The sequence below is a fragment of the Pseudochaenichthys georgianus genome, chromosome 12 (genome assembly GCF_902827115.2).
Source record: "Pseudochaenichthys georgianus chromosome 12, fPseGeo1.2, whole genome shotgun sequence".
Taxonomy (NCBI): Eukaryota; Metazoa; Chordata; class Actinopteri; order Perciformes; family Channichthyidae; genus Pseudochaenichthys; species Pseudochaenichthys georgianus.
Genome location: NC_047514.1, coordinates 9,167,438 through 9,193,381, shown reverse-complemented (window position 1 = coordinate 9,193,381; position 25,944 = coordinate 9,167,438). Strand labels below are relative to the sequence as shown.

The 25,944-nt window shown below is 39.7% G+C and overlaps 1 protein-coding gene across 1 annotated transcript in view; it reads left to right on the top strand.

The window, feature by feature from the left end:
* Positions 1–20,576, top strand: part of LOC117456107 (ephrin type-A receptor 5) — a 69,934-nt gene extending 49,358 nt beyond the window's left edge. Inside the window, exons 11-19 of the mRNA XM_034095848.1 lie at positions 894–1,019; positions 3,033–3,218; positions 3,680–3,741; positions 6,798–6,865; positions 6,952–7,093; positions 8,890–9,039; positions 13,233–13,426; positions 14,526–14,690; positions 15,297–20,576. Coding sequence (XP_033951739.1) covers positions 894–1,019; positions 3,033–3,218; positions 3,680–3,741; positions 6,798–6,865; positions 6,952–7,093; positions 8,890–9,039; positions 13,233–13,426; positions 14,526–14,690; positions 15,297–15,408 — 1,205 coding nt within the window. The 3' untranslated portion in view covers positions 15,409–20,576. The remainder of the gene's footprint in view (positions 1–893; positions 1,020–3,032; positions 3,219–3,679; positions 3,742–6,797; positions 6,866–6,951; positions 7,094–8,889; positions 9,040–13,232; positions 13,427–14,525; positions 14,691–15,296) is intronic.
* The last annotated feature ends 5,368 nt before the right edge of the window (positions 20,577–25,944 follow it).

Sequence of the window (25,944 nt, the reverse complement as noted above, 5' to 3'; positions counted from 1 at the left end):
CACAAAAGCTATGATGATTTATAAGGGGTGACAGCCTAATATATTTGGCTGAATTTCGGCCGTTGCAGCATGCCATCCATCTGCTGGCATCAGAAGCCACCGTGACGGGTACATCAGTGTATAGCAGTGCCAGGATGTGTGGTACACTGTCATATTGATTCATGTCATGAAAGAAAATAAATGTTATTTACTTATCATGGCCACAAAAAGTGACTGAAATAGTATTTAGCGTTGGGATGATTAAAAGATATGAATCATTGTCAAAATGTTTACATTTATATAGAATAGGCACCAATTCTTACATCATTTCTCATAAAATATGTTTAATAAAAGAGAGAGAGAAAGGGCAAATACGGGAAAGTGGAAATATTTTTTTAGCAAAATACATTCACCTGCCCACCAGCAATGCTTGTCATTTTTTAGATTGTCTATAATAAGTGTTATTTTTACTTTATATATTTTGAAATGCTTCAGTTTATCGTAAAAGATAATTATTTCTAGGTGGAATTTCTCCTGTTTTGCTGCAGCCAATAGGAGACAATGGTTGTTGAGAAGCATTCAATTGATCGTTTGCCTTTGATATTTCCTGTAAAATCAGTTTTAAGATTTATAAGGACTTTTTGAGTTAGACTTCTTATATTGCAATTACAATATAAGAAGCTAGAAATGATGTTGATCAAATTAGAATGACATCTTTTATCACAGATTTGATTATTTAATGTATTAATATCATAATATAGAACATTAAGTAGAAATGTATTTGAAAAACAAACAAATCAAGCTACTCTTGAATTCAATAGGGATGTATTCTGATGTGAATACAAGCCTGAATAAATGTTAATGATGGTAAATCACATCTAAATGGTAATGAAGCAATGCCTGTGTGTTCACAGTAAAGTTCCCTGGCGTGCGCACCTACATTGACCCGCTCACCTATGAAGATCCCAACCAGGCGGTGCATGAATTTGCTCAGGAGATCGACGTCTCGTTCATCTCCATAGAGAGGATCATCGGAGCTGGTGAGTGCCTGCCTGCGTGCGTGCGTGTTCTGATCCTGAGCATCGTCTGGGGCTGATTTGGCCAGAATAATGTATCACAAAATATATTATTGTTCATTTTAAACTGAATCTTTGTAGTCAAGCAGGTAAAAAATACATTATAATCTTTATTTTAAACCATGCTATATTTACACACACTCAATGTACAGTTGTAACTGTAATTCATTAAGCCTAATTGTGTCATGTCAAAATGCAACCATTTTCTCATAACCTATACTGAATAAAAAGGCATCATATACAGTTGCAAGAAAAAGTATGTGAACCCTTTGGAATTACCTGGATTTCTGCATAAGTTGATCATAAAATGTGTTCTGATCTTCATCTAAGTCACAACAACAGACAAACAGTCTGCTTAAACTAATACCACACAAACAATTATATGTTTTTATTGAACACACCATGTAAACATTCACAGTGCAGGGTGGGAAAAGTATGTGAACCCCTAGGCTAAAGACTTCTTCAAGAGCTAATTGGAGTCAGGAGTCAGCCAACCTGGAGTCCAATCAATGAGACGAGATTGGAGGTGTTGGTTAAAGCTGCCCTGCTCTATAGAAAATACACACCAGTTTTGAATTTGCTATTCTTAAGAAGCATTGCCAGATGTGAACCATGCCTCGCACAAAAGAGCTCTCAGAAGACCTACGATTAAGAATTGTTGACTTGCATAAAGCTGGAAAGGGTTCCAAAAGTATCTCTGAAAGCCTTGATGTTCATCAGTCCACGGTAAGACAAATTGTCTATAAATGGAGAAAGTTCAGCACTGTTGCTACTCTCCCTAGGCCGTCCTGTAAAGATGACTGCAAGAGCACAGCGCAGAATGCTCAATGAGGTGAAGAAGAATCCTAGAGTGTCAGCTACTTAAAGAAATCTCTGGCGCATGCTAACATCTCTGTTGACGAATCTACGATACGTAAAACACTGAACAAGAATGGAGTTCATGGGAGGACACCACGGAGGAAGCCACTGCTGTCCAGAAAAAACATTGCTGCCCGTTTGAAGTTTACAAAAGAGCACCTGGATGTTCCACAGCACCACTAGCAAAATATTCTGTGGACAGATTAAACCAAAGTTGAGTTGTTTGGAAGAAACACACAACGCTATGTGTGGAGAATCCAAAGGGTCACTTTTTCTTGCAACTGTATTCTTCAACCTGTCACATTTATAATTGGGCATCATTGTATAGTAAGCTAAGCACTGTAAGAAAGTGACAGCTCGTAAGGCTATAAATGGTGTTTGTACTCTGTTGAAAAAGGTTTTCATTTGCAACATCTTTAAGCTTTCTTGCTGAGCAGCAGTGAAATAGATCCACTTAGTAAAACATTTCATTTGCTTTCCATGCTCCTATCTGTAGTAACAATGACATTTTTGTTCAGTGGTGCTTGCCCAGTACAGAAGTCAAACATTTGGTTGTTTTGCGATTCTGATGCCAAACAACATAAACTACGGTGGCCGACAGGTCAGGAAAAACATTTCCTGCCTGAAGCTCAAGACACAACGGAAATCAGGGGACACTTAAAAGTGATGCACACAGCTGGGACCGGAAAGCTAGTTGACGTTTGTGATTATATTTGAATTGATTCTGAAGTTAAAGCACCTTTCTCCTAATGGAAATGTTTTGGGCTGTGGTAGCACGTTAACCTCTGTCAGCAACCATTATAAACAATGGACAGCCATAGATGGAGATGTTAAATTAAATATATATTAGTTTAGAAATAACTGAAGATGCCCTCATAAGAAAATTAGCATTGTTCATTATTTTGAAACCTAAACATTTTTGTTTATGTATTTTGTTTTTGTTCTTCTGAGATTCTATAGAGAACTGATCAGCAGTCGCAACTCAAATTCAAGATTAGGTTTGCCGCCTTAAAATTCAATGTATTAGTTTTAAGTTACTATGAAAGCTTTGGTTTTAACTGAAGGACTGCACTTCTGCGACGTGTGAGACCAAAGTCACGCTCCATCTCTTTGCCTCAGGGGAGTTTGGTGAGGTGTGCAGCGGACCACTGAGGCTTCCCGGGAAAAGAGAGATCCAGGTTGCCATCAAGACCTTGAAAGTAGGCTACACGGAACAGCAGAGGCGCGACTTCCTGTGGGAAGCGTCCATCATGGGCCAGTTCAACCATCCGAACATCATCCGTCTGGAGGGCGTGGTCACCAAGAGTGAGTCATCAGCATGTCTGTTTCTCGTTTGGAGCCCAATGTTCACCTTGTGAGATTTATAACACATGTCACACTGCAGATTACTGGGACTTCTCATGTGGCAGTTGTACTGTGTAGCTGTAGAAGAATCTGAAACTCTACTTCAGTCTTTAAGCTGGTCTTTGTCACGGTTTTTCAACATCCATCAGACTCAGCTGCTCTTCATCAGTCAGGCTCACATGTTTCTCTGACAGCTTCGACTGTGCTTTATCAAGCTCAGTTGTACTTCTGAAATGAACTTTTACTGACTTGTACATACCATATGTGTTCAAGTGGTACAGTACCACATTTAATTGCATATGTAAAACAATATAATATAAATAGCTGATACCTAAGTGAGAAAATAATACAATTAAAAATGATTTTATTTAATGTATTATTGTGTTTGTGATTAAATTAATTCAGAATATTTGTCTTCTTAGGCAAGCCAGTGATGATCATCACTGAATACATGGAGAACGGATCACTGGACACTTTTCTCAAGGTAGGAACAAGGATGTTTGTGGGGAATCTAGGGAGAAGGATGTTATGAGTGAAATAGGATGAAAGGTGGCGGGGATAATGAGGGAAAGTCAGATAATAATTATATGAAGGAGACAGTTGATAAAGAGAAGGATGAGAGGGAGAAAAGGGAAACAGAAGGGGAAGCAGAGGAGGAAAGTTAACAGACACAATTGATTCTCAAAAATCAATACAAAAATAATTGTTACGCAGCATATTTGTGGTACATGAAAATTAAGTGGAGTGGGCTCTCCGACATAGATAAGTAGTGGTCTGTACTGAGGTACATGGCACAGGGAGAAGAGTCACTAATGCCAAATTAGAAGTAACAATCACAGGGGTGAAAGAGATGTTTAATCCTCTGAAAGGAAACATATTTATAAGAGCTGTTTTTAGAGTTGATATACCACGGAGGGAGAATATGTCCACCAAAGCAATCATTAGTCCAATTCAATACCTCATCATTCTACACATCCAAGCAGAAATATGCGGGGAAAGAATATGTTATGGATAGACACATTTTTGAGTGTAAACAACACAGATGGACTGAAGTTGGTAGGTGCTGCATTGACGTCTTTCAAGGGGAAAGCAATGTTACATTTTGCATTGAAGTTGGCACGATTCCTCTTTCTCTAAAGCATTTAAGACAGAATTAAATCTTACTGAACAATCCGAGGAGCCCGGACGCGTCTACATGCTTCAGTTTTTAAAACACTTTTTGAAATGTGTATTAACTCCATCGACAAGACGGATCACTTTGCCAGAAAATATGAAAGACATCTGAGTACTCAGGGTCTGGAATCATGTCCTCACTGTCTAGACAATTTGGACTTCGCTGAGAGGGAGAAGGTAATGAAGGCTGGCAAACCACCTGAATGGAGTGATCCCTCTCCAGAGCACTTAAGTCCATTCACTGGTTGCAATTGCAAGATGCTCAGTTGGCGGACAAGGCTAAATCCTGCATGAAAAAGACTCGACCTCCGGCAGCAGATGGCTAATGGAGAGATGATAGAAATATGGTCGTACGATTGCATGAAGGTAAGGGCATATTTCAGAGCATGGAAACTTAGGAAAGGTGAGAATAATATGGGGGTGTGCTTGTAAGAGAATGCAGACTGGAACGAGGAAAGTACTTTGCCTTAACAAAATGTTCTGCGATGGGAGGAAGCTGCGAGACAAAAGAGGAAGGATGTTCTGTGGTCACTTGGAAAACTGCTGACGTAACTGCCCTGTGTGCCATGGGGAGTAATCAGGGATGGCAAAGTGAGGCAGAAGAGTTGCAGACCAGCAGGCGGAGCAGCATGGACAACCCTGTGAAGTAATTACATGGATGGCTGGTATATTGAGGCCGGTGCAAATGACACAGCCATGAGAGAACCAGTGGTTGGACTGGCTCCCGGATTAAGGGTCACAGCTATGGACAATGAAGTATGAGGCTCATAACTCACATCTTTGGCTTAACATCTCATTTCCCATGTTAGTGGCACGCTCTGCTGCTGGGGATGAATGGGGAAAGAAGTAGTTGCATTAGTGAGAGAAAACATGAGAAGGGAAGAGAGCTACATTTCTACTGTGGACATGTGGGAAAAGGATGAGTGGAAGGTTGGATCGTTGACATTTGGATTGGCCGAAGCTTGGGCTTTAAAAAGTCAGAGAGCTGTCATTGAGAGAAAACTCTGATTGGAGTCAGCCTGGTGGAAAGGTTTTCCATGGGAGAGGAACAAGGGTTTGCCATGATTTTAAATGTGATTTCATCAACGTTTTGTTGTACGGCTAACACCTTCTTATTAGCTGTTTATTGGGCAGAAAAACCTCATTTCATTTGCGGCAGTGGGTTCTGCCAGCTATTCCAAAACCCAATAGTCGAAGAAATGTCTCAATTTAAGGAAAACCCATTTTCTTATCAGCCGATAATCCCGAATAAGGTGGCCATTGTTACGCAATTTCACACTCTACCTGCAGTGAGCAAATGGCTATATTATAATCGTCAATACGTTTTTCTGGCTATGGTGAAGGCATAACCTGATCTATTTGGCCTCTGGTTGGCTTACCCTGGCTTCCTGTTTGAGGTTAATGGTTCAAAGCTACATTAGCTGTAACTAGCATAACACCCTAAAACGGGTTGCATTCAGTTGCATTGTGGGTGTTGGTATTGACAAGAAAGAAGAATGTCTGGGATAAAAAAGACTTAAGAAATCTTACGTTCTGCTGCATCAATTTCTTTAAAAGAGTAACAGTGTTATAAGAGTGCAATGCTAAATCATGAGTGGAGAACTCGTTTACATCCCTTCAAGGAAATACCTCCTGACAAGCATACAGTGGCAGAGAGAAAGAACATTCTGTCCTTGGCAAAAGGTTCTTTGCTCCATAATCATTTTTTGCTTAGTTATTAAAAAGCCCTAATTACTAACTTGGGGTATGGAGATTTGAAGGTCCCACTAGAGGGAAAGAAGGAATGAGAAAGTGGCCGCGACTTGCTCGAGGGCAGGGCGATTTAATAAAACATGGTGTGACTCTGGACAGCAGAGCAGCAACGACCTTTGTCTGTATTTGTAATTATTTGATTATTTGTAATTTTTGATAATGAGAGGCAAGGAGAGTAAGATGCAATAATGTGTTCCCCCGATACAATCTTTCACTCCCATAAAGCTGTGAGTTGAAGTTGGATGTTTTTGCAGAGGTCTGTGTTGCGATACTATTACTTACAGTAATTGGCTTTGTGGCTGTGTGGCTTTATAGCTTGAAGGCACTTTTTAAACGTCGATAATGGAATGCTTGGCCATCATTTCCCCAGAGGTCATACATGATCTTTTTTTCTTTTTATATTCCAAGTTGAGCTTTGCAGGCTAAACATGGGAAACATTATAGAAAATAACCTGCATTGATCCACATGGTTACCCAGCAGTTTTCCAAACAATTCTGATGTCAAACCACTTTTGAACTCATTATCATGACGTGGCCATTACTTTGAACTGTTTTCATAGACTGTATGAAGTTGTTTATCTAAAGAAACAGTTTTCTTTCTGTTCTTACCTTCAGAAAAACGATGGCCAGTTTACTGTAATCCAGCTGGTTGGGATGCTGCGGGGAATTGCCTCTGGCATGAGGTACGCAAACACACAATGTATTCCTAAATGCATCCTTAGGTCACAGTGCTTGGATTTAAACCTCTCCTTTGTCTGTATACATGCAGATACCTCTCCGACATGGGCTACGTTCACCGTGATCTCGCGGCCCGTAACATCCTGGTCAACAGTAACCTGGTGTCTAAAGTGTCAGATTTCGGCCTGTCCCGAGTCCTGGAAGATGACGCAGAGGCTACGTACACCACACGGGTAAGACTGAGCATGTTGGTGTATGTATAATAGGGCGGCAACTACTTGTTATTTTCATTGTCAATTTATCCATACATGATTTTTCAGGTAATCCAGCCTACAAATCTCTGACCAAGTTTGATCCCAATTCAGCAGGACATCAAAGTTCTGAAGTTCATTGTAGAGATGCATCAATTGCAATCTTCTTGTCCAGTTCCCCTTTTTGAGATTTTAAAGTCCTACCTGCAGATACAGATTATTTCCAAGAGCTATATTTGTTATAGACAAACATTTTTGAAACATTTCTGTGAGTAAGGACAGCTTTTTTTCAACTTGCAGGTGTTTTAAACTGTGGACTTTATTACATTTAATTTCATTCTTTAGCTTTTATCCAAAGTGACTCAAACTCAAAGCAAGAGTCCAGCAGGTACATTTCCTATCTATAAACCCAACCAGATTAATTTCTGCAGCATTAACTCCACTAAAGTCAAACCGTTATAATTACAGTAGAGAGTTTTTGTTTTTTTCTGTTTTCTTTACTCGCACTCGAGCTCTTTTACACTAAGTTGAAGAATTTGATTGGCATGCAAGTACATTTTTGAGACTAATGTATAGATCTGCACATCAATCATTTTTGAGCACTCGTCGTACAGAGAGAACAAGTCGAAGTACACTACACGACCCCATGTTGTGTCTTCGAGGTCATTTTATATATATTGGGGCGGTCGTGCATGGCGAAGTCGATAGGTACTTGGCTTGGCAACTGGAAGGTCACCAGTTCAAGTCCCGGCAAGACCATGTGCTACCGAGGTGTCCCTGAGCAAGGCACCGTTCCCCACACTGCTCCCCGGTTGCCGTTCAAAATGGCAGCACACTGCTCTAGGATGGGTCAAATGCAGAGAAACAATTTCCCCACGAGGGATTAATAAAAGTCCATCTTATCTTATCTTATCTTATTCAATCTGTATGTGTACAGTGAATTGTGATATAACAAACTTTGAAAACTACAAACAACACACACATATATTTGCATTCACACATACACACTCAAAGGCGGCAGCAGCGGGTTTTAAATGAAGCTGTGTGTCCCAGGCCTAGTCCTGTCAGCCAGAGACCAGCTGCTTCCTGCAGGAGGATGGCCAATTGGTGCTCGCTCGGTCTCTGCAACTCTCAATTAGCACCGAGTCGTGCTGCCTTAGCGCCAAATATCCTGTCATTCACCTCTCACTGTGGCGTGCTACATCTCTTCTTCTCCTCTCCCACTCTCTGACAGAGCAGTGCGAATAACGTAATTCACACACTTCAAATAGTCAGACCCTGAGATATCCCGCTGCTGTGTTCATCAATACTGCATCAAGCTAATTTCACCACTCATCAGCCGAACACACATATTCTTCTGGAAACTCAGCAGTCATCCTGTGAACTTTTCTATCTTTCCAATGAAAGAGCGATAATGAAGCAGAGGAATGTCACACCCCCCCGACAGTTGGGACAGGGAATTTGAAAGTGAATCTCTGCTTCATGAATGTGTTCCTTAATTGGTATTCATTAGTGTAATCGTCAGTTGGACCACATGCAGCAGAAGTGTCTCAATTAAGGTCTGTTCTTTGTGCAACAAAATGTGAAAATGTTCAATGCCTGCAGCTGTATGTCTTTACCAAAAGATCGTTTTTGTTGTATAGCACTGAGTTGATGTCGATGTAAACTTATCAGAGCTATTCATTTCAAGCACCAAAACACGTAAGAGTTACATTTTCTAAACCCAGTTTCAGTATTTTTTTTTTTTTTTAAAGTCATCTCGTTCAATTTTTTCAAAGGGTGGGAAGATTCCTATTCGCTGGACGGCTCCTGAGGCGATCGCTTACAGGAAGTTCACCTCGGCCAGCGACGTTTGGAGTTACGGGATCGTCATGTGGGAAGTGATGTCATATGGAGAGAGGCCATACTGGGAGATGTCCAATCAAGATGTAAGTTTGATTTGATTTCGCAGTATGATTCTTCAGTTTGAACTATTCACCCCATAATTCAAAATCGAAAGCAAGTGTTCAACCAGGGGTGCATGCAAAAAAGCAGGATTATACAATAGCCATGAAACATTTTAGTTACTGTTTTGCTGCTTTTCAATCCAACCAGATCTTCATTGGCATTGTCTTTCCTCTAATTAACACAATATCTTGTTAGTTTAATCCATAGAAATTCATTATCAATTTCACGTTTTACATGGGGATTATGTACCGGACTATACTATATAACTTCCTGGAGTTGCCTGGCAACCTTTCAAGAGCCAAAAAGACATGGTCTGGCAATTAGCAAATGAAATATATGGTATATCTCATTAGTCACTTTCAGAGGTGCTGGTAGACACTTGTTACCATTTGACAGAGCCAATTTCACTCGATCTTCTCATCTAATTCTCCGCTAGTAAACGAACGAGTATATTTCCTGAAATGTAAAACTTGTTCCTGAAGTCTCTTTCAAAAGACGTTGAGGAAAAAAATCTGCTGTTTTCAGCGAATTAAGTTTGATCCTCAACCTAGTCCTAAATAACAAAAAAACAATAATGACTCTTGTCTCAACCCCAAGGCTAAAAAGCCTTGGGGTTGAGACAAGAGTCATTATTGTTTTTTTTATTATTACAAAGATTTTCACAGTGCGTACCAAAAGTATCTAGAAAACAAAAAGTATTTACAACAAACATAAGTAATACTTACAAATAAAAAAAGAAAAATCCATCAATCAATCAAAGACAAAAACGAGGAAAATCAAGTCTTTGTTTTTCATGATTACAGGTATATTGGTATTTGTTATATAGTTATCATTAAATAAAATGTTTAAGCTACTGTTATAGTGAAATTAGTTTGTTATATTATAATGATGCATGGGACCATTTGAAAATGTCTTATGACAATAAACCTGGCTGCAATTTAATATATTATCCCAAAAAACATCCAAATATACTTTAAAAAACGATATATAGTGGAAAATATATATTTATTCAACAAACAATTATCAAGTTATTGTGTTAAGTCTTTTTTGATCTGCGATACAATGATAAATCACTTATTCAAAACTAAATCAGTTTATAAGTTGACAACATCAAATGATTTATTTCTATAAAAGTAAAAAAAATTACGCACAACTCCATGCAATGTTTTATTGGGAACTTATGAATTGCCGACGGAGACATAGGAAGAAAAATACCTGTAAGGTGAAATATAACGTGTTTCCTGGCAGAAATGGAGGTTGAAATAGGGAGGGCTATGCGGGAAGCTGTTATTATAAATATATTACTGCAAAGTGTGGACAATGAGGAGGAAAAACCTTAATGGAAACAAACAGCGAGACATGGCAGGGTGTAGGGAAAGGTGTGCGTAAGCAAAAGGATGGAGACAGGTGAAAACACATGGAGGTGCTGAGCTAAGCAGAAAACCATGAGCAGGGGAAATAACAGGCTTTCTATATATATATTATACCCATTATCCTTATGGGCAAACCTGTAGGTAAAATGGAACAGGAGGCCTTTCTTTCATCCAGTGGGTATTTTGGAACAGGAGGTAAAATGGAACAGGAGGCCTTTCTTTCATCCAGTGGGTATTTTGGAACAGGAGGTAAAATGGAACAGGAGGCCTTTCTTTCATCCAGTGGGTATTTTGGAACAGGAGGTAAAATGGAACAGGAGGCCTTTCTTTCATCCAGTGGGTATTTTTGTTGTTTACAGCATAGCAGACACACATGAATGCTTTTTACACCCAGGCATACATTTGATTATGTTTTGATTTTATCGGTATTTTTGGAAATGGCATTCACCTTTAATAACTTGTATCGGATACATCTCTTTTTTTTTATCATGTTGTGTTTTTGTAAGCCTCACATATTTTGGAATGTTGTGTTTTTTTACCTTGATTTTTATTCATGCAAAGTAAAAAAAAAAAGGTTTTCTCACAACTTCATATTTTTTCATAAAATCTCCCACATTTTATTTTTAAATATATACATTCTTTACCATATATTATGTTATACAACATTTGTGCATTCTCTAAAGGTGTGTATGCTCGTTTATGTGGGTTAAATATAAAAAAATATATATAAATAATAGGTTTATATAACACATTAGGATCTAAGGACAGAGGGTGTCGTATTGTCATACTGATATTCTGTACAAACTGTGAAGTCCACTGAGACAAATGTAACATTTGTGATATTGGCTATATAAATAAACATTGATTGATTGATTGATTGATTGATTGATTGACATTAGAGCCTAAGGTTTCAAGAGGCAGCAATTTAAGAAATATTTGGCAAAATGAATAAAATGTAAATGTGTGGTTACTGCTGGCAGTTAGTTACTCAGCAATATGAAGAAGAGAAGGTGATGAAGACAAACAGGGGGGGGCAGGTAGCACCTACCTCAATTTGCAGCCCTGAGGTCATTTTAATGAGGAAAACTGCCATCCTCTCACTAACCGATGAGTGAGAATGTAGCATTTCCCACCCACCCACCCACACACACTCATATGTACGCATACCCCTCCGGTGACCTCCTCATCCCCTCCTTCAGGCCCCTCCCTCCTCCTTCTGGTTATTAGGCCGTCTGTCTGAGAGAAGTCTGGAGAGGAGCTGAAGATGAGAGGAGAGCAGAGGAGAAGGCGTTTGATGTTTAATTGAAAGCGTTATGCTGGATTTTCTCTGATCTGCGGCAGAAAGTCTCTGGCTCTCACACTCTCTTTCCCTAAGCTCTCTCCTTCTGTTTCCCATTTCTACCCCTTTTTCCTCCTCTCCTTCACCCTCTCTTTTGTCTCCTAAAATGTGCAATCTCTGTCTGTTTTCTTTTCCTTCCTTCTCGCCCACTCTGTCTTTTCTTTACCTCCTCTGATCTTTCCTCCCTGCCAGTCAGCATGTGTAGTTCTTCTCCTCTCTCCGCACGATGTGATGCCTCTCTCTCGTGCGCGCCTTCCTTCAAGCTTACGTTCCCTTTCATTTCGTGTGTGAGAGTCCTATCACGTCTGTCTTTTGTGAGAATTTGACTCAAGCAAAGGCTGTCATGAACTCGACAAATCAATTCCCTGCAGTGTCTTGCTCTGGCAGAACTAGGCTGAAATAACTCCAGCCGTGCTATCCAATGCGGGGTCTAACAGAGAGAGCCGCGGTTTATTTATTATTCATCTAAACTCAATTTTAGACCCCCTCCAAAAAAAAAAACATTTCTGTGATTCAGTGCTGCATCTTGCGGAAATGATTAACTGGGCCATGCAACGGATCAAATACACGAATGATGCTTTGTTGATCCTCGCAGGGGAGTTGGTTTTAACTTCACGGAGGTTTCAGCGTAGGGTCAGATAGAAGGCAGCAGCAGCCCTGAAGCAAAATACCCGGATTCAGAGGAGATTTGGAAGTAACTTTACTTTACTAGTTTGTTGTGGTCCTGCTGGGAAAAAGTTATTACATGGTTAATGCGTCAAACAAGATCGGTCCTCTCCATGCAGTAGATTTCTCAAACTCTTTTTCTTTCATCTTTTCAAAGGTAATAATGGAGGTCTCTCTGGTGCATGTTGCATCATCGTATGCCCTCAAAAACACACGATGCAGACTCAAATTGGGGACACTTCTTCTCTTAAATCCCAAGTTTTAAACACGCTTTAAAATCCTTTTGTCAGATTTGAAAGATGTAACGGCTGCATGGCTAAATATTGCTCTATGATGATAACACCCTGTTTGGTTTAAGTTGAACAGTGAACAATTAGTATGTTGCAGTTACAGATACTATTAAATGCCTTTTTATATTATAGATTTTATCAGATTTATTTATGAACTATTGACGCAAGAGAAATGCTATTGTTTTTATTTCATTTGGGTTTGTTGATATTGTGTGTAAGTGTTGTTTTTAATGTAGACCCGAGGAAGCATATATGTTAATGTGGTAATAAATAATGGGAATCCGAAGTATAATTGTTTTTTGTAAATACATAATATGTTTGGAGGAGAGGGTGGAGACATGACAATTGAGGTTTCACGGATATGTCCAACTGAGTGTTACTCTTTATCCTTCTTAGCTTGAATGACGACTCATTTGTTAGCACTTCTTTCCTGATTTATTGTACCACTTTTTCTTTTTAAATCCTAACCTCTATTTGTGTCTCTCCATCCCATTTTTCTCTCGCAGGTAATAAAGGCAGTGGAGGAGAGCTATAGGTTGCCGGGTCCTATGGACTGCCCCGAGGCTCTGTACCATCTAATGATGGACTGCTGGCAGCGAGAGCGCAGCAACCGGCCCAAGTTTGATGAAATCGTCTGTCTACTAGACAAACTCATACGCAATCCCAGCTCATTAAAAAAACTGGTCAACTCCTCACACAGGTAAGGTTTGCCCGCACAAATTATATACAAATATAATATGATATTTGAATTACATATAAATGTCTTTAAATGTTAGCCTTTTTGTGAATATTTTTTAATATTTCAGGACTTATTTATCACTCGCACTTCTAGTCAAAAATCCTTTCAAGAAAATATGAATTTTTGTTTTTTCACAGTCTTTTTTATCTTAGAAAATGCATTGTTTGAATTGAACTTTTCATTCTTAAACCCAGGTCTGCAAGCTCATAGATGTAACAATTCAAATTAAATGTAAAATTAGTCTCCATTGAAGACTTGTGTGGCTGCATAATAAAATTGGATGGACATAGTCTCTAACGGCAGCATGCCGGCAAAGAAGAGGAGAGAAATAAATGAAAATTGCTCAATTTCTCAGCAACTCCACATTAGTGTGAATTGGATGTGTGTTGTATTCAGTGGGGTATCTTCTGATAATCGTAACAGTGGAATATTCAATTAGTATTTCCCCACTATGTACATGCATTACATTAGTGTATAATGGCATGAAACGGCTATAAACGCTAGGCAGTAGACATTTAGCCAGACTGCCTCATTACTATATTTCCTTTGTACAGATAATGAAGTGATGTGAAATGTTTCTCTTTCCCACTTACACACACCAACAGACTCAGGAACAGGGTTAATAATGTAATGCCATATATAACAGCCCATGCAATAACATGTAACAGTTAGCCAGATTAAAGAGACGCCTGTCCGTGTTCCACACTTCTCTCCTGTCCTAGCTACAGCGTGGAGAATGCTGTTAGCTTGCGTGAGCGTGTCTCTTTGATAGCGTGGAGAGTGAGCGGAATCACAAAGACTTTTGAGTGGACAGCGTTTTCAGCTTTGCGTGATGGTGCATAACTAGCATAATGAAGCATCACTGTCAGGACTTCGGAGCTCAGCCCTGGGCCTCAAAATGTATTTGATTGCACCGTTCCTTAGTATTTGTATGATGATGTTAAACAGGGCTGGTGCGAATGAAGTCTTTAAATTGTGCCAATGAATACTCCCTGAAAAAAAGCATGCTTACATTTGATTACTGTCTTACGCTTTCTTTTTCTGCTCTTCATCTTCTCAGGGTTTCCAACCTGTTAGTGGAGCATGCCAGTGTGGAGGGGAGCTGCAGCGCTCGGAGTCAGACGGTGGGCGAGTGGCTCGACTCCATCAAGATGGGGCGCTACACTGAGCTCTTCATGGAAGGAGGTTACTCTTCACTGGAGACAGTGGCTCAGATGACTTCAGAGTAAGGCCACTTATACAAATACAAGCATGAAGAAGCACTAGTATGTATTTTTAAATAAGCTAATACACCTCTTTGTCATAATCTTTTATAGGGACTATTTATTTGTGGAAAGAAGTTGATTTTAGAAGTCAATTAGCATGATACAGACTAAAATGCAGCACTTAGAAAAACTGAAGTAATTTATCATTGCTGCTTTTTTTATGTAGAGGAGCAATAAACATTGTCAAAAAAAGGTTTCTGAAGGTCGGAACAATATGCACAATGTACAGATAGCTACAGTTACTCAGAATGACTTATCAATAAGTTGATAACTATGATAACTAAGTCTCAGTATGACTTATAAATAATGGCATTATTTTATATTGCTATTATCCCGATATCTGAGAGCTTGCCTTGTGAGTAAATAACACATTTATTCTCTTGCTTTTAAAAACACTGTGCTACAACATCAATACAAATAGTATCAAAATGCTGAGTGTATAAAACCTTTACATCACTTTTTTTGTAAGTAAAGGGATTTTCTTATCACTTGCATTCTGTTGTTTTGTATTTGTTAGCAGACTGCTTGATAAATAAGGGCCTTGTTTTTTCTGTGCTGTTTTTCAGGGATCTCCGAAGAGTAGGAGTGAGCCTTGCCGGTCATCAAAAAAAAATCATCACTAGCATTCAAGAGATGAGAGTCCATATGAACAGCACCAACTCTACTGTAAACATCTGAAGCATATGTACAGGCATGCGCACACACACAAATACACACAGTATATGGACCTAGTATGTGACGAAAAAGACTGAGATTTGCTGTTGGACCTAAAGCAGCTTAGCACTTTCTACGGACAAAGGCACCCGATGTTTATGGATCTAAACTGGAGAATCCACACATTTGTGGTTGGTGTGTGTGGAGTTTGCTTGTGGTGTCATCGGGGGGGATTTGACATTGCAGCAGTTAAACCAAACTGAACTGAACTGAGTGGTGCTTCACCGAGGAAAGAGAGCGTGGGGCAACATTTTTCATTTTAAATATTCAGTTTCTGTGACTCTTGAGCATTGTGAAGTCTCTGTTTGGATTCTCTCAGATCAAACATAAATCATAGCCTGCAGATCTGGCTCTGAGAGCAACCAGCACTTTTTGGCTCTCTAACAAATATGGGAGTTTCACGCAGCAGGCTCAAACTGAACTTTCTCAGCCTGTTTCAGGTGATTTGAACCCAGTGGATCTGAACATTTTGTCTGACAATTCTCTCTGGAAATGGAGTTCCATCACGAGTCATTGAGCTGGTCAGGTGGGGAAAATGTAATAATGCATCAAGAGCAACGTGATCATTAGCTTCAGTCTTTGCTTTGCCATGCTGATGTGCTTTGGATTTTGTTTTCCTGACTCAGGCAGGTCTTCATGCGACAGGACTTCATTTTTAACACAGCTGTACCAGACTCATATTTAGCATCATATACGCTATTATCTTCTAAAGCAAGACAAGATTACAAAATGAACAACTTCGCTGTTGAAAGAGACTGAATATATAATAGAACAGTCTTTGACAAGTGACCCGTCTTGGTCTAGCTTTGTCCAGAAAAGTTTCGGTTTTATCGAAACAAAGTTAGAAAAACCATGAGAAAATGCAGGTCTTTACGAATAATGACTCCTCTGGCTGAATGTATAGCACTACACAACACATTACGCTTGGTTGCAGCATCAACTTGGTATTCAAATGCTATCGAATAGGGCTAGAATGTGAGGATAGAACCATTCTGGTCCTAAATCTAGCTTCTTAATGAAGCTGATGATTGTAGAAGACATTGAGCTGGCATCCCGTCATCTTTGCTCTGAGACTGTAGAAATTCCCAAAAAGACCTTGATGGGTTTTTGAAAAACTCATTAAGTTATCAAGTCCTAAACCACACAGATTCTGATTTAAAATGACTTCATCTAAGTGTATACTTTACGCATGTTTCATTGGGAATTTCACTCGGATGCCGGTCAACCCTTCGTTCTAGCAACATCATCAAAATCAGTCAGCTTCACCTCGAGGTATAGAAAGAAATTAGATCTACTGGAACCAATTCTCTGATACTGATAGATCCTTCTCCTAGATTCTGATAGACCTTCATACACGTTCTACAATGGACATTGAAAATGCCATGTTCTAATGGAAATATCACGTCATGTTTCAAGGAACTTCAAGGAGGATTCAGCTGGGAGATTCATATGGAAAGTACTGTTTGATCAATCCGGATGGACGATTGCTCGAGTGATTGATTAAGGAACTTCCATTCAGATTCTCATGGAAAGGATCGCCCCGATTCTGGTGGTACTGTTTACTGTCATGTTTATGGAACCCTTCGCTCAGATTTGAATGATATCTCTACTAGGATTCCAATGCAGCCTTCACTCAAGAGTGCACTCAGATTTTATCGAGCCTTCACTTACAACCGACAACCTTCAGGTACCGCAGGAAACCCTCAGCAATCTGTTCAGTTCACCAAGCCGTAGTCTCTCTCCACTACCTGTCTGACACATCACAATACACCTCATTCTTATGGAACTGCTGAAGAAAAAGGAGGCAATATTGATAATCATTTATTTATTTATAATTGTTTAAAAAAAATGAGTAAAATGGTGTTTGTTTCATCGTTATACTCTCTCTTGGACTACTGAGCAGCTCTGCCTACATGTCTTTCATGTATATAATGTATTATATATTTAAAGCAGGGAGCATTGTTCTTCTGTCTACCATCCTGTGGACAAGTTGGTATTGATCAAGCATCTCATTAGTAAATAGTGACAATTATTCTGAATCAGCATTCCTGCTACTCTGGCACTCTGAGGTGGGGGCAACCAGCACATCTGTCTTCATATATGGGTGCCCAAAAGGGTAGCAGAATTATCAAATATTCATGTTTTGTTGATGGTAATTGTGTTTCATTTCAAGTTTTGGTGAAAGACCTAGAAATATTTCCAGAGGCCCTCAATGAGACATATTTGCAGGTGTGGGCACAGGGATGGATATGTACTTCTGGTATGGTTTAAGGGTATACAATGATGTCAATGACCAATCCCTTGCTTTACTTCTCTTTGGTATGTCAAACATTGCTACTCGGTACTTTATTGATAAAACTTAACCCTTCCCCCTTTTGTTCACCTGAGCGACAAATTAGTTCTGACGGTATATTTATCTTCTTTGCAGATGACATACTAATATTTTTCTTGGTAATACGCAGTGTACTGCTAGTGCTGTGGCTTAAGAGTGGAAACGAAATGAGATTGTAAAGTTAGTTTTTTAAGAAGTGGTTTCTCCTGACTGTTTGAAGAGTATAGAAAAGCACAGAAGAAGATTGTAAGGTTTTAAAGGGGGTATTTCACTTTTTTTGGAGGAAATGTCCCTCGAGGAGTTAAATAGAAGGCCTCATTGGTGGAAAAAAGCCACCTTACTTGCCACCTGATCAAGACCATGATCATGTTTCTTGACTGGTTTTACAACAGATTGTCAGTGAGGAATGGTCACAATTCGTATTCTTTATGGGCATCTGTTTTTAAAAGTCAAAATGTTCTACCAAAGTGAAAGTTTGCTTGAAAGATAAACATCTGCATAGTCATTTTAGTCTAGAAGTATCACTTTGGAGGTTTGGGGCCAATGTGTGTGGGATTGTACTAGATCCTGGGAAAAATGGCTGCCAAAATAGCTATTTAGCATCAAAATATGTGGGTATGTCCCTCTATTAAGCCAAATTGTACATTTGTATTCAACCAAGTGTAACAGGCCGGGGCAGATAAAGGGAAAAGTGGTAGTGAAGCAGTCACGACAGAGGCAGTGTTCAAATAAAAAAAGAGGCTTTATTGCTGTTCAACTAAATAATACCTTTTACGATAGAAAGGCTAACGTAGCCGGGCCGCTAACCGACTTGCCAGCTTACAAACTGTTTCCTCACGCTGGGAGTCTCCTGCTCCCTCCATGTGCCACACACAACTGAGCAACTCTAGGTGCTTTTGTCTCCCTTGAGGGAGTGATTAGCACCAGGTGTGAGGTCTCCCCACCTGCTCCCAATACTGTTAATTGGCAGCGGGTGGAGCCACCTATTGGGAATGTAGGTGTCTCCCACTACTCTGCCTCTCAGTCCCTTACACAAGTTTCCTTCCAAGACTCAAAAGTGAGTCCTACTTTTGGCATTCAAACATGTATCATGGTTATGCAGATCTTTAATTGGGCGGGGAAAGCATCAACAATATGGTGAATCTTTTATAGACAGTAATAGGCATGTACAGAGAAAGTAATTGTGCTGGCTGATCAATACCGCAGGCGTTAGATGACGTTTTCACAGTGTTCTGATCCCTCCCAAATGTCATGTTATTGGCTTTTTTACAACAAACTTAATTTTCAACTTAAAGCCCACACCTGGGTTATGAACAATTGGTGAATAGTACACACTTATAAGTGCCTCTCATCTTACGAGCACCATTTATTTTCCTCCCCTGCCAAAATGCTATGCCCCAATTGTGCCCCAACTTTCTATGTAATTTGCTTTTTGCCAACAATATCTACAGGCAATAAGAAGAATGTCAGACAATGTGTATGTTGGAACTAATTTAATTTGCACTTTATTAGAAATCTTGTGCCCTTTTTGTTTGACTAAAAATGTCTATAGGTGACTGAATTTTCAGTGTCAAAGTTTTTCTTAATGATTTAATATATAGATATAATTACAGTATTCCCACTTCATATTCTCAATGCTTCCCATAGTTTTAAATTTGACAGTTAAGCACAAAGCATTGGTGATATTTTTTAAAGACAAATCAGAGCTATATATATGGAAAAGTGTTATTGATGTAGAGCACCATTTTCTTGTGTACGGCACAACGATACACCTTCAGAACGTAAGCACAGGGTCGGATAGGAATCTTAAAGGACGGTGAACCAACGATATGACTTTGTACACGCGTCAATAGCACTAGCCCTCGATGTCAATAAACTGTGGTGTTTGGCATTTTTTGCATTACCACTTGTAAAAAGCAGGTGTTGATGTGTCACTGGAAACAATTCAGCTTAGTTGATACTTGTTGCTGCGTGAGACATCTTCATTAATTCAAGTGATTTACTGTCAGCACTTTTGCAACGACGTGATTTTATTCTGGTCGTCTCTTTGTTAAACAACTGGAAGAAACAAAGCACAGCCAACCAGCAGAGACTTGTAAAGATTGTTGGTGTGTTGTTTCTCTACAATGACTTCCAGCTGTATCTCTCATCAAACATGCAGTAAGGTGTTATGCAGGAGCCCGTTTGTAGTGTCAAATGTTTAATGTTACATCTGATTCAACAACTTTGTAGTTTGAATATGAATTTCAGAAGAGGGTAATCTAATTTATTCACACCAATATAAACAGACATTTCCAGAACAAGTACTTGCAGGTGTACTTATTGACATTTTTGATTGAAAGCACCGCATAAACCGTCGAATAGGAGGTTTGACTGGATTCTAGCAAATGTAAAAAAGCAATACTTAATTTCTTGTCTTTCAAAAAACATATATGCACACACAAGTGCATGGCAATTTAACAACCATAAAAGGTTGCACTGACATCTGACTGGATTTTAAAATAATAGTGTTGGTATCTTTAAAAAATGTTAAAAATGGGTACATTTATTGGCTCATGGAAATGTGGTCAAAGTGGAACATGTGCAGCTTTCACTCAAAATATCAACATGCTAAAGCAGGTTTGCAGTTATTAGGTTTTCCCCAGGTCAAAGACAACAATCAATTTATCAGTAATTCACTCATAAGGTTTTATGAATAACTGTTTTGTGATTCTTTGAAAGCACAGTAAAGATAATATTGGTGTGCTATTAGTTTGTCTTTGAGACTGTCATGTATTATGTTTGTGTTGATGTTTTTGTAGTGTGTTATAAAATTCTATATTTTTGCAATAAAACTTTTAAAACATCAACTGTTGAGGTAGCTGTTATTGTCTTATAACCTGACATTTAGGGTCCCTGCATGATATACACAACAGGGGTTTCATTAGATATTGTTTTAATCTATGCATATGGAACCATCCTAACTAGGGCTAACATAACATAAAGAAATGTGTGCTCTGAAGTTGTACTAATATCTATTAAACACACAGATATGCCACTTGACAACAAGTCATTCTAGCAGCTTGGCTCTATGTTTGGTCACTTAACTTTGGAGCAGACTGAAATATTTTAACATCTGATGGATAGATTTTTGCTCAAATTGGGTACAGCCATTCGTGGTCTCCATTGGCTGAATGCAACTGACTTTGGTGGCCCATTGACTTTTCATCTAGTGCCACCAGAAGTTCAATTTGTGTACCTATCCAGTAAAATATCTTCTTGGAACAATTGGATGGTTCCCCCTAGGATTTTGTTCAGACATTCATATCATTTATATAATTGTATCATTAAATGTGATAACTTTGGTGATCCCTTCACTTCCAATTTAGTGCCAACATCAGGTCCACATTTAAATGTAATCGGCTGGGTGACATGCTGTTTGATACTCATAGTACCTGTCACTGTAAATAGAGTTTGTAAACTGTACCCTGTACATTATGTTGTATGTCATCCTTATTGTTGTTCTGTTGTTTTTATGTTACATGTGTAACTAATGTCCTGCAGGTCACCCTTTGTTTTATGACCAAATATTTTTAGAGCATTTTCTTCAACCTCAATAGTTATTTATTTGGTGCTAATTAGTAAATGGTGAGGTGATAGTAAGGTAATGTTTTATCCATTTAATGGTATATATGTGGATGCAGCTGAGTGCAAATCGTATCCCTGTTACTGTTCCGACTGTTCATTTTAACCAGTTAATAGACCAAACTACATAATGTAAACTGTTTTGAAGCCTAACATACTTTGTTGGGATTTGTGTTTCGTCTGTGTTTATATCCCTTGTTCGTTAGTATGTAATGAGCTATTCAGCTAAACAACATCATTCCGGAAAGACGTTTCCCGGCAATGCAATTAGGCATGTTGTATTGATCGAAATACCAAATTGTCAGGGTAACAAGGGAGCTAGTTAGCACTCTTTTTCTTTGTCTAAATTGAGACTGAAAGGGGAGGGCGGGATAGAGGGAGACAAATGGAGAATAAAACCCAGAGGCAGTTGTTGATCCACCAAGCAAATCCAATACTGCCCTGGTAAAGTAAAGAAGACTAGCCTCAATAACATCATCCCCATCTATGTGCTGAGCTATTTGGTGAAATGTATTGTCAACGGTGCTTCATAGCTGACAACACAATCGAGTAGAATACAGTTCATGGTGGGGTTACAGTGATTATAAGCAGTGAAGTATTGTAAAATGCATGATGTTTTAAACCTGATGATGCAAGACCCGGCAATGATGTGTCTGTCAGAGGCATTAGCTGCTGATGTCAGCAACTCGGGTTGTGTGCTCGCTCAAGGGTGAAAGCCTTGCTAACAATTAGCATACTATACAACACTGGTATATCTGATTTTGCATACAAATTCGTACCGTGTGGTTTATTGCCACTATGTAGGATTTCTTTTGGCAGGTTTTACAATAGAAAATAACCGCTTAATGGCCTTTGCGAGAAAGAAAATCTCAAAATCACACGTTTCATGATTTGAGCATTAACCTTGAATTATTTGTGAAGGTTCTTACAGTGCTACAGTAGTTTATATGTAAATATCAGCACCAAGTGTGTGTGCGTGTGTTTTTATGATGTCAAATCAAGCCTGGCTGATCTCTGGGGGAATCCGCTGGCTGTATGGCTCCAGGTGATTATTGCACTCACACACATACATGTATGAAGGTGAAATTAGCCATTGCACCATCAGTATGGCTATTACCAAAACCTCTGTATCAGCGACATGAGGAAAAGTGTGTGTGTGTGTGTGTGTGTGTGTGTGTGTGTGTGTGTGTGTGTGTGTGTGTGTGTGTGTGTGTGTGTGTGTGTGTGTGTGTGTGTGTGTGTGTGTGTGTGTGTGTGTGTGTGTGTGTGTGTGTGTGTGTGTGTGTGTGTGTGTGTGTGTGTGTGTGTGTGTGTGTGTGTGTGTGTGTGTGTGTGTGTGTGTGTGTGTGTGTGTGTGTGTGTGTGTGTGTGTGTGTGTGTGTGTGTGTGTGTGTGTGTGTGTGTGTGTGTGTGTGTGGAGATCGGGATTGCACTGGGGCCATATATTCCCACTGGTGCTGACTGGGATAGTTCTTGGATAGATGGACAGGCGTGTGTTTCCATACATGCCTGCTTGTTTGCCTCTGTGTTTTGACTGTCTCCGCCTGCTACATGCCTGTAAATCTTCATATCTGCATGACATTCTTTTTGTGACTCTATTAGGTCTCCCTGTCTGGCTTTGTGCTCTGTCGAAGTCTGCTGCTCTTTACGGTCTCGTTGTCTACGCCACCGTCACTGTGTCAGTCTAAAGTCAGGTATCCCAGGGCGTGATAAAGTAATTTTCTATTGAAGAGGTGTCAGTGGTCCACGCGTCCCCAGGGTCATTTGAAAATTCATTGCAGGGGTGTCTCTTTAATCATTATGAGTGACCTTCAGCAGAACCTTAGCTGTCAGTTTAGGCGTGATGGTGTGGGTGTCTGTGAATCTATGGGTCTTTGTGTAAGTATGTCAGAATGTAGGCGTGTCTGTGTGGGTGTGCTTTTCTCTGTCTGTATGCATTTGTAGTTATGCACATCTACACCTGTCTGCTTTGCTTGTTTGTTATATGTGGGCTGATTATGACATTTATGCTATTTGTATTTCTTAAGATGCAGGTTATCGTAGGAGTTGTGCAGGAAAGGGGGTGCAGGAAGTACTTTGCAGTCAAAAGATGGTGCTGATGCAGTATTTAGTGGGCTGGTTGTTTAAAATGGAAGTGCTCTTTTAAAGCAGGCTTCACCTTTTATATTGTTTTGGTGTTTTTTCAAAGAAGGAATCATCTCTGAGTTGAAATATTAACTGCTTCTCTTTGCTTTCCTACTGCAAAGATACCCTTAAGAGCAATTCCCTTTCATTACAATCTCAATTACAATACATATTTTTGAAATTGCAATGTTTTTGTCGTTGTTTTTTTCTTTTTAATCATCTTATAAATGGATTTTGGGAGTGTAAAAGTCCACTTTCCGTTTGATAGTTGTTATCAAAGTTGATATTGTTATTGATAGAAATGATCCTTTTCCACTTTAATAGCAAATATAGATTGTCTTTATATTCTCCTTATGTCCAGGTCCTGGCCTCCTGGCTGTCAAAAGGTAATGTTTTAAATCACTTTTGTGAGCTCAAGGTGCATATGGCCAGATAAAACTACTCGCTTTCTTTTTCCTCCGCGTAGCAGCCATCCTCTACACCCATTAAACTGTAACAGGGGGTATGACCCAGACCAAATAAGCTGCTGGTAAATAGCCTTATCCATTCTGCTACTGATCCAAGAAGGCTGCCATGAGAGGGCCGTGTGATGTCAAGTGGCTGGCAAGGACACACGTTTACACACATATACACACACAGACACACACTAGCAGTCTGGCAGGTCTTTGTGTAGCGCTGGAGATAACTCAACACACACATTGGCACTTGCTCTCACTGTCTCGCGCACACAGTATCTTTCTCCTTCATACGACGGCAGCCACAGGGACGTATTTGTCACTTGCCCAGATGTTTTTCCAAGGTCCTTTATTCGAAGCAGTCAATCATATGAGCAGAAATGCCCCTAATGTGAAGTCCCTGTGGTGCAATGGCCGTGTGGGTGTGTTAAAGTTTGTGTGTGTGCACCCATGCATGTGTGTGGAAGGTCCGTCAAGGTGAGATGAACGTGCATTTGACCTGAGACACAGGGGGGTAATATATTTATAACAACGACAATACAGCGTACACACTCATACAGTTGCTATTTCTCCGGCTTAATGAGGTCTGTCACTCCGAAACACACACACATATATACACACACGTTTTAAGTGACTTGGGCGGGCACACACTCTCTGTTGCTATTTCCTTCATGAAATCAAGCATCTTGAATGCTCACAAACCCATTTCCAGTGATGAAATCATGTGCAATGACTTAATGAAAATGCATGTGAGTTAATGCATAGAAGAATATGTCAAAATCATGGCTAACATGTCAGATCTGTAAATAAAAAACGTTGGTCATGTTATGGTGAGATCATATTTTTCTATTTTATGAATGCAAAAGAAACAAAAAATCTGCAAAAACTGAGAATAAAGGTGGAAAGCACTTCCCTGTCAAACCCTGCATGCATGATGTGCCACATTTGGAGGTTGTTAGCCCCCTCAACCTTGCTCCATAATGAAGAGGTGCTGTCTGCCCACTGGGCTGTCTCGTCTGATCATTATTTTGACATTACCCACTGAGAGCTGGAAGGGAATTATCCTCGGCAGTATCTACCTGCCATACAGTACATTCCACATAATCAGCCTCGCTATGCATGGGTTCATTTGTGCACGAGTACAAAGTGTGTGTGCATGTGGAGCAGTGTTGGGAATAGCATGTTACAAATGGACTGCAATCACTTTACTTTTTGTTGAAATAAATCATAGCAGTTACTTTTTAAATTGTGAAACTCAACACTTAAATCTGGAGGGTTTTTCAAAGAGGCCCTTTCATGCTTTTGGGGGTTTTCCCTTTCCTGCAGTGTGTTGTATATATTTGCGAGCATTTAAATGGTCTGCTAAGGCTAAAATCCCAAAGTTCACCCCAGAGGGAGTTTCTCTCCTACACAGCCCCCCACCCCCCTGCCTGAATCGCCTCAATTTGACTCCTTTGTTTACTTCCATAACATACTGACATCATTATGTAACATTCATGCTTCTATTGGCAAGCGCTCCAACATATTGTGCATTATAAGCCACTGGGCGGGACATTACTAAGCGGTCAACCAATCACAACCGAGCCGGCCAGCTAACCAATCAGAGCAGACTGGGCTCTGGTTTCAGACAGAGGGTGAAAAGAGGTGCTTCATGCAGCGTGAGAAAAATAAAGCATTAAAGCATGAAAACATGTGACAGTAGAGGCACAAAATACAATTATAAAAACTGGAAATTAGCACAATAGGGCCCCTTTTAAGCATATCCTTGCTCTCATCCAAATGAACTGCTACTTTCCACATGCAAAGCCCCAGAACTTTGTTTACCAAACATGTGTTATCCCTCACAGTGATGCTTGCACAGTGCATCTACTCATTATTCTGGCTGGGTTTAGCACGTCACATGCAGTAATGCAAAGCAGCAGCAACCCTCTGTGTAAGCACCCCGAGAGAGAGTACTGCCAGATG